The sequence below is a fragment of the Cyphomyrmex costatus genome, unplaced genomic scaffold, assembly GCF_001594065.2.
Source record: "Cyphomyrmex costatus isolate MS0001 unplaced genomic scaffold, Ccosl1.0 scaffold332, whole genome shotgun sequence".
Taxonomy (NCBI): domain Eukaryota; kingdom Metazoa; phylum Arthropoda; class Insecta; order Hymenoptera; family Formicidae; genus Cyphomyrmex; species Cyphomyrmex costatus.
The window spans coordinates 485,685-494,800 of record NW_017277473.1 but is presented as its reverse complement, the minus strand read 5'-3'; the positions used below and the strand labels follow the sequence as shown (position 1 = coordinate 494,800).

At 30.9% G+C, this 9,116-nt stretch overlaps 1 protein-coding gene across 1 annotated transcript in view; it reads left to right on the top strand.

The window, feature by feature from the left end:
* galene (potassium two pore domain channel subfamily K member galene) overlaps positions 1–6,527 on the top strand; it is a 13,860-nt gene extending 7,333 nt beyond the window's left edge. The window contains exons 4-11 of the mRNA XM_018542498.1: positions 2,764–2,890; positions 3,076–3,177; positions 3,529–3,651; positions 3,884–4,023; positions 4,478–4,624; positions 4,954–5,196; positions 5,603–5,881; positions 6,262–6,527. Of these exons, the coding sequence (XP_018398000.1) occupies positions 2,764–2,890; positions 3,076–3,177; positions 3,529–3,651; positions 3,884–4,023; positions 4,478–4,624; positions 4,954–5,196; positions 5,603–5,881; positions 6,262–6,527 (1,427 nt within the window). The remainder of the gene's footprint in view (positions 1–2,763; positions 2,891–3,075; positions 3,178–3,528; positions 3,652–3,883; positions 4,024–4,477; positions 4,625–4,953; positions 5,197–5,602; positions 5,882–6,261) is intronic.
* Positions 6,528–9,116: the final 2,589 nt, after the last annotated feature.

Here is a 9,116-nt window from a genome sequence, read left to right as displayed (position 1 = left end):
CTCTCTCTCTCTGACAAGAATAAAATTATATTTCAATTTTTATCCTAGCTTTTTTCTTCTATCAAACTTTTCAATAAGCTTCTACCAAAGTTTAACAATAAGTGAATACCTTCAAAATGCAAGATCAAATTAAACTCTACAACCTTTCATACCATAGCCTAACAAAATATCTTCGACATTCCGAGAAAAATTTGTCGTATTTATTTCATCAAATTCATTTGGTCACAGAAAAAGAACATTCATTCGTGTTTTTAATTAATTTCCTGCTATATCATAAACAGAACAAGAAGTCGCGTATTTCAATCATCCGTTGCGACTTTTAACTTCTGTTTATAAATCCTGTTATGAAAAATTATTATTATATGTAGTTATAGGAAGTTCAAAAAATTAATTAATCATATATATATATATATATAGATATATATTTACAATATCATTTTTGAAATGTAAACTATATGTCTGTATACCATATTTTATGCTTATTAGTAGTATTATTTCCTCATTTTTTGTTTTGACAAAAAGTTATTATAATAGAATGTACTACTTAAAAAAATAATATAAGCTTAACGATGGAAATTTTTAATCTTTGATATTAAATATTTCGCTTCTAATAAAAATTCTTTTATTTTCACTATTTTCAAATATACATATACTAAAAACTTTTTGATTTATACTGTATTTTAAAATGAATAACTTTGCATTGAAGAGTAATTGCAATATTCTTAATTCTCGACATTAAAAAAATTTGCATTAAAAAAAAATATTAATTTTAACAATTATTCTTATTTAATTCGTCCATGATACGTTTATTTCAAAGAAATTGATATCACACATTCAAAGGAAATGTCAATGTACTTTCTCGTGATTTTCGAAATGTTTTCTGTTTGTAACTGCGTAAAAAATTAGCTTCAGTAAAATTAGATATGACTCGTTGAGAAGAAATGGAGGTTTATCGAAATTTTTAGTAGATGAATGCACACTTATATACCACGATCGAGCGAATTAATCCCTCGACAAAAATTCATTTCTTCGACAGACTCTCGCAATGTGCCAGGCAACTTCCTCCCTTTATATATTTTTTCTTTTTTGAATAATTTCCTGCCATCGATTATGCGACCTATTTTCTCATTTTCCTACGCTATTCCTCTCTCTTTTTCTCTTACCTTGGTTATTTTCTCCTAGTCGGAATAAGAATGTTATAACGTCCAAGAGTTAAAGAAAAAGTGGAGAATAAAAGCGAGATCTCTCGCAATGCGCATAGATCGCAAAGTTTTTTTGACATCTTAGGATTCTTGAAGAATTCATATATTCACCGAGAAAACGGAGTTTTTACCTCACATCCTAGATACTTTCCATCCTTGTTGTATACGATTGCATAATGTACAGTACTATGCACCTTATACTGTATACATATAAGGAAGTTTCTTCTTTTCTGACAATTTTAATACAGAAAAAAGTCTACCGAACTCCATTTTTTATAATTAAAACAAAATCGAATAAAACTAGCTATTACTTTAATATTGCTTCATCATAATAACATATCATAAAAATACGTCACAAAATTTTTTTATTAGATAAAATCATAAAATCAATGCCGCTCAAGAAGCGATCCAGATTGCTTTTATCGCACATTACGCCTTGGGATCGTCGTAATAAATGGCTCTATTGGGGTAAAATTATGAAATTGGATTACCATCTTGTTTTTATCACGAGTACAGATAAATCCGTCCTTTCAATAAAATGAAAAAAAACTTAAGTGCGCTTAGATTAAGTGTTTTGCAATAAACAACTTCCGCTAGTGAGGAACTAACACAAAAACACATAAATAGAGTTTTATCTTGCTTTATTCTAAAAGTGTGTGATAACTCTTTTCAAATATATACTTTATTGCAATTTAAATAATAATTTTGAAATTTGCATAATAAAAATTGTTTGGAAGATTTGAATTTAATAAATTTAATTAAAAAAAGTAGATAACATTGATCTTCTGCGGTTAATTTAGTGTCGTAAACCTTATCATATATTATTATTTTATATATGTATAAAAAATTCATATTATAAATAGAAAATGTTAATTTTTTTCTAATTTTTAATAATATTTTTCAACACACTTTGATATTAACATCTCATTATAAAATTATATTTTTCCTACAGAACTTCTATAATACATTTCCTCAATATTATCAAAAATTTTTTACATTTTTATACTATTATTCAAATAAAAAGATGTAAGAACTACGTAAATATTTTTATTATTTTTAATTTAATAATAAAGAAATGTGAATTATTTCTAACAATTTAAAAAAAATTTAGAAATTATATAACCGTAAAGGCAGATTCCGCTATCGCATAACTGTCGATCTTATGTAATAGACGAGTTTCATTGTATCCTAAAGAATCTCGGCGACCTTGACCCAGACTTGTAAACGAAATTATGAGACTGTAGGCGAAGCCTAGAAGAAAAAATTCAAGGCTGAGGTGAATGCAGCTAAAGACTTATACGACCTTGTCGACTTGTTTATTTAATTGAAATTTTAAATCAATTATTAAACTTGGCTCTGAATATACGGGTATTATTGATCAAGTTTATTTAGCAAAATATATTTTTGACTCTTGATGCGATCAAACCGAATAGTATTTCTTATGTTACATCTCTGTGGCATAAATTATTTTGTAATTTTATATAATTTTCATCGAATAAATTTACGATTTCATATAAAAGTTTTTTCCTTACATATTTTATTTTTTTATTTCTTGTTTTAGGATACGGTCACATTGCACCAAAAACGAAAAATGGAAAAGTAGTGACTATTTTTTACGCCATTCTCGGCATCCCACTTATGTTGCTCTGCCTATCAAATATCGGAGACGTGATGGCATCGAGTTTTAGGTAACAGATAATATATTTAATCATATATGTATAATCATATATGTATAATCATATATGTATAAACATAAATTCCATATTAAGAAAATGGAAAACTTGACAAAAAGTTTCAAATATAAAAATTTATCTACTAGTTTTTATTAGTGCTAACATTGTTTTTTTCTTTATAATTTATGATATATTTTTAGGTTCCTATATTGGAAAGTGTGCTGTTATGTGTGCACGAAACCACCAAAAAAACGACGAGGACGTAACAATCTGGTTAGATCGTACTCTGTTCGTCAACCAGGGTAATTTTATATAATATAAAAAAAAATTTTTTAACATTTTTTGTTATACAAAAATGTAATAGAAAGAAAAGAAATTGAAAAAAGCAGGAATGTAAATTTCACAAAAATACAATTACACTAAATACGTAATATATATGAAATAAGAATTACGTATCAATAATGTATTAATTGTATGTATGTATTGCACAAGAAGAAGGTTCTTAAAAAATTGGATTTTTATTAAAAAATTGAATAAAAATTGAATAAAAAATCACGGATTTCTATATAAATAATTAATCCATTGTATCCGGTATAAATAAAAATTTATACATTATTATATGTATAGTAACGTAAACAATTTTTTTTTATAAGACGGTATGGATCAAGCAAAGGTCCGTTTCGTCGATCCATCAGAGTAAGTCAACGATCAGCTGACTCGGCTTTAGGGCTCTCCGAAAGTATGACAAAATCGTCGTACTCTGATACTGATTGTAGGTAAGATCATTTGATCAATTCAATTATAGTGACCTTATCTTATAAGTTAAATGTATAATTATATATATATATATAGCGTTTCTAATTAATTACTATCTAATTAATATAACCATGGTTATATTAATTAAATAGTCTGCAGTTAGTATTATATTACATAAACGTATTTAGATTTAATTGAAAAGTAATAATATTGTAATAAAGGATAAATGTAGATAAAACAAATTGTATATAGGTATATGTCTCGACGATTGGAAGGAAATGAACCAAAAGCAATTGGTTACACACCGTCTACGAATCATCCAATAGAAATTAAGGCCGCAACTATGCCACGTTATTCGGATATTCCAATGGCGACACCGAGAAGCGTAAGAGGTATTTTTTAATTGATTTTATTGTTTGTTTTATTAATCATGTCGATTTTAAATTGATTATAAAGTTAACAGATAAAAATAATGTACATAAGCAATAATTGTATCCCACACTGATTTTGTAAAAAGGAATATTATTTTGTTGTCATCCGCAGACAATCAAAATAAGAAACAGATATATGGCGAATAATTAAATTTTATGTTAAATTTAATTGAATCTCTCTATCTCTGCTGTTTACTTTGTATGTTATTTACACAATAAAAGAGTTGCAAACGACGTGTCGGTGTCATATACAAAATTACACAGAATCACACGAGCGAGATACAAAATGCGGCCGTTCGATATTAATTAATTAATTAATTCAAGCGCATCGATTGCGCCACATTGCACTCGATATCGACTCATCGATTAATTAAACAAATCGGCTGGTTTGCGTTACTTGCATTATCGCGTACAGCCAGTCCCAGAATAACGACACAGTCGCTGGACAGAAAATTGCTGATGAATCCGAATGATGCGGATCGCTCACCGGTTTTGTGCAACAGATATGCATTGGACGATTTGGAAGACGAAACGTCAACGTGGCAATTACCTCAAAATAAGGGTGAGTGTCAATATCATTAATATTATTAATTATAATTGAAAAAGGAAAATGAATAATCTTAGTTTGACCGTAAATGGCTTATTTCCATCGGTATTTAATAATCCTTTTTTTCTACATAAAATAATTTCCAATTCTTATGATATTGACATAATATTATTAAATATTTAAGTACATATCCGTAATATTCCGTACGATACTACTCATACCATGTACATAATGATATACTATTTATTAGTTCAGAATTCAAATAAATATTTATTTAAGACGATGAAAGACATCGTGCTCTTTGAAACATTTAAAGAAATTAAATAAAACCGACGCTATTACAGTCGAGAACTCAGAGAAACCGCAAAGCTTAGAAATGGCTGAAGAGTTGGATGGCGTTGAAAAGCGAACTTCGTTTAGTGCCAGATCTTTACCGAGAAGATGTCTTTCTGTAGAAGGAGCTACAGCGACGAATAGAACGAGTTCATCTTCAGGACATCGGCCAGCTTCGATCTATTTGGAAATGGAATATATGAAAAGATCGCAGTCCACCAAAAGTAGACGCACTAGAAGCAATTATTCCGTCGGTAAATAAATGACGATATAAATATATAGAATTTCAGTGACAGATCAATTGAAATAATCGATTATCTATTTTGATGAAAATTTGAGAAGCGACTGAATTATTTCTAAATGACTTATATGTATAAATGAGTATTGACATCTAAACGAGAGAGTTAAATTTTCAGGATAAAAATGATATTTGTATGAAGCATAGACTCTGTTAGCAACTTATGTATTTCTATATCTGACTTATATTGAATAAGTATATAATATTTCTAATTATACCGAGCATATCTAAATTATTCAAAATTCTTACATTGTACTTGCAAACTATGTTACGGTTAACAACTGAAATAATAAACTGATCAATCACGTGTGTGCGCGTATTTTCTGATAACATCATTAAATTGGTCAAATATCTTTCTCTAGCGCGTTCTTATAAACGGGGACCGCCGCCGTCGCCGAGAATTATGTCACCGATGGGATTTGCCGTTCATCGACAGGTTTACGCTGATGATATTGATTTTGACTACGACTATAACTCTGCTGATGATCAGGAAAGACAACCGACCAAGCCGGTGCCTATTTGGCTGTGTGTCTTTCTGGTCGTCAGTTACATACTTGGTGGCGCTGTTCTCTTCAACCGATGGGAAGGTTGGTCGTTCCTTGACTCGGCTTACTTCTGTTTCATCACGTTGACCACCATCGGTTTGTTTACCAATTATGCATTCCTTTTTCACCGTTCAACAAGAGATATATATCGCCATTGATTATTATTTTCTGAAGATCATTGAAACGAGCAATATAGCAAATTTATGAGCCTATATTTAAAAAAAAAAATATTTTTGTCTTTTATACTATTTTAACTCAATCTTAGAAACTAACAGTCTTGATAAATTTTATTAAAATGATGTATTTATTCGAAACATTTCACAAAAAACATACAATACATGTATAATACCTATATCTCTTCTGAAGGTTTTATAGGCTCTATTTTTATTTTTATCTCTATCTATTGATTAATTTTACATTTGTTTTGAACGCTATGATATAAAACTGGCAAAATTTCTTATGTTTTCTATTTAAAGGTTTTGGCGACTATGTGCCAGCGTTGGACGCGCAGAAGGGCATCGCCCTTTGTTCTCTCTACCTGCTATTTGGAATTGCCTTGCTGGCAATGAGCTTTAATCTAGTGCAAGAGGAAGTCATCAACAACGTGAAGAGTGTCGCAAAGAGGCTCGGTATCATCAAAGAGAGCGACGATGAAGAAAAAGAGGAGGAGGAAGCCGAGGACTACGACGAATATGACGCCGAGTATGAAGATGAGGTCTATGAAAACGAGCCCAAGCTATGATTTCGTGGTTTTCAGCTTACTATTCGACAAGATCGAGGACGCGAGTCATCCATCTTCATATACGTAGTACAAGATTCAAGGTGTTTCTCGGTTCATATCTAGATCGATATGTGTCAATTTCGTGACATAGATAGATTTGATTTCTCGTGGATCGATAGTTTTCAATCAAATAATCTAGCTCTTTTTGTGCAAGTCCAGAGTAAACACAAATGTATATGCAATTAGATTAATTTAAAAACACCATTTATCTTTTTCGATTTATATAGATACTCCAATTATTAAAATATCGTATATCTATCATAGGTATTATTATTACTAAAATTTTAATTCTTTAGGCCTTATTAAAGCTTTCGAAGATCTTTTCATTATTCACAATATCTACTGAAGTATTATTCCAAAAATTATTATTACTTTTTATTATATATTAATAAAGTAATCTAATTATAAATTTAGTAAAAATTGTTAAGATATGTATTTATTTAACGTACATTATTTATAAAAATTTCGATTTATTTCTATACACTCTTTTTTCTTTTGTAAAAAAAAGGCGCGACACACACACGCACACAAAGGCAGAAGCAAGAGCGCAACGTCTCGTTTCATTTAACTCATTCATTTAATTTGCTCAGAAAACAGCTAAAAATCTGAAACATTACATTTCCATGAAATAGTCTTAACGTTCCAGCAGTCTTTTAAATTTTCTTCGAACGCATGCGACGCGAGAATACGATTATCTTCCAACGGGCACGATATTTTTGTACGGCTTACTATACCTTCTGCGCGCAGAAAATTGTTCTTACAATATTTTCCCGGACGCACTTGCCGCATGCAAAATTCACGCTTGCTATGCAAATCCCTTTCATCCTCTTTGCGATCCATACATGTACGTTCTCCTACATTTTCGCTACTATGCTCGCAGTTGCATTTCGTCGTTTAAATCGCGAGGACGTTAATCGTCTCGACGACGGCGATGGCGGCGGCGACGGTATCCAGTTAACGGTTCCGGTTTCAACGACTCGATAATCACGCGATAAAGTCCACTCAAAGAAGAAATAATAGTCGTTAAAAACTTTCGTCCATTACGAATGAACAATCCTGCCACAGGCGAAATCTGCATTTCATAAATTTTAAAGCCGACTGAAATGACGTGTCCCTCTCTCTCTCTCTCTCTCTCTCTCTCTCTCTCCTTCGATCTCTTTCGTATTCCCTTAGCATCACAAAATTATTCTCTATTAAAAAATTTAATGTTTTTGCCTAAATATAATATACATATGTACCAGTGAATGATTGATCAAACGATATATTGTTAATTCATCTTTTAAATTAGAAAAGATATCGTTAAAAAAAAACTTTTACTCTAAATGTATTTTTGTTTAGATTTTATTTGTTTTTCTAGATTTTAACATTTTTTTAATTTTAACATTTTGTTCATAACTGGATCATCGAAACAGGTTTGTCTATACCGGGTGTCCGACAAGTCTGACAATTCGACCGGCTGCACGACCAGACCCAGGCGACTTGAACTCAGTTATTTTCGGCGACGCGCTATTTTGGGATATAGTGTATGTCGTGACGCGGGGTGCCACGGAGAAATCAGTTTTCGGAGAAACTTGGTCGAGATGGGTTGCTCTCCGTATGTTTGTGTATCAGCAATTAGAGCTCAGACTCCATCTCGATTATCGCCAAACATGGATCTTTTCGCGAAAGCCTAGTGCACAATGCAACGTCATCGCTCGAAAATCAATTGCTCGTTGCAACGTGTACGTATACACGCGTAATAATGATGTAACGAGAGTATCGGTCAGATGCCGAAAACGAAACAATTAATAGTGCGCGTACTGTATTATTTTGAGGAATTGAGGTGCAACGTTTTCGCGAAAAGCCACGAACTTTTTTCAATTAATCACGAAAATATCAATAAAGCTCTCAGAAAAAATGATTTATAAGAAGAAACGAAAATTGTAAATTAATAAGTAAAGCGTCTTTCCAACACGTGGTGGCGGTATCTTATAATCATCTAAGTAGTTAATATATTAGTATATGCATATATAATGTATATATAGCTTTCGCAACGAGAATTAAACGCAGAAATCCTGTCTTAATGGATATAGCGCACGAGAGATACGAGGTAAATGTTGATTCCCAGATTTGGTTCCAAGAATTGATTCTGCTTCCATACGATCTTACTATCGATCTTATCCATGATTATTGTCTATGTAGAAAAACTGAAATTGCCAATTGGTAGTTTTGATCGATACCAGCACTGCGATTAATTATATTATAAAAGATTTTGAAAATAAATATTCAGGAATATTTCGCCTCTCTGATATTGAGACAGTAGCAAAATAAAAAACAGATTTTAATATTGCATATTAATTTTTGCAAATAGACCGGTGTGAATTTTTCTTATATTTTATTATTAACATTTCCTAATAATGAACCATCTCCGTAATTTGAGGTAGAGTTTGATTCAAACATTAAAGTAGAATATTTTGTCAAAAATTTATAGAATCGCGATAGTAAAACATTTTACATTAATTGTGTATTAAAACATAGAAACTTGGACAATGTGTAAATCTTGTTTCGTTG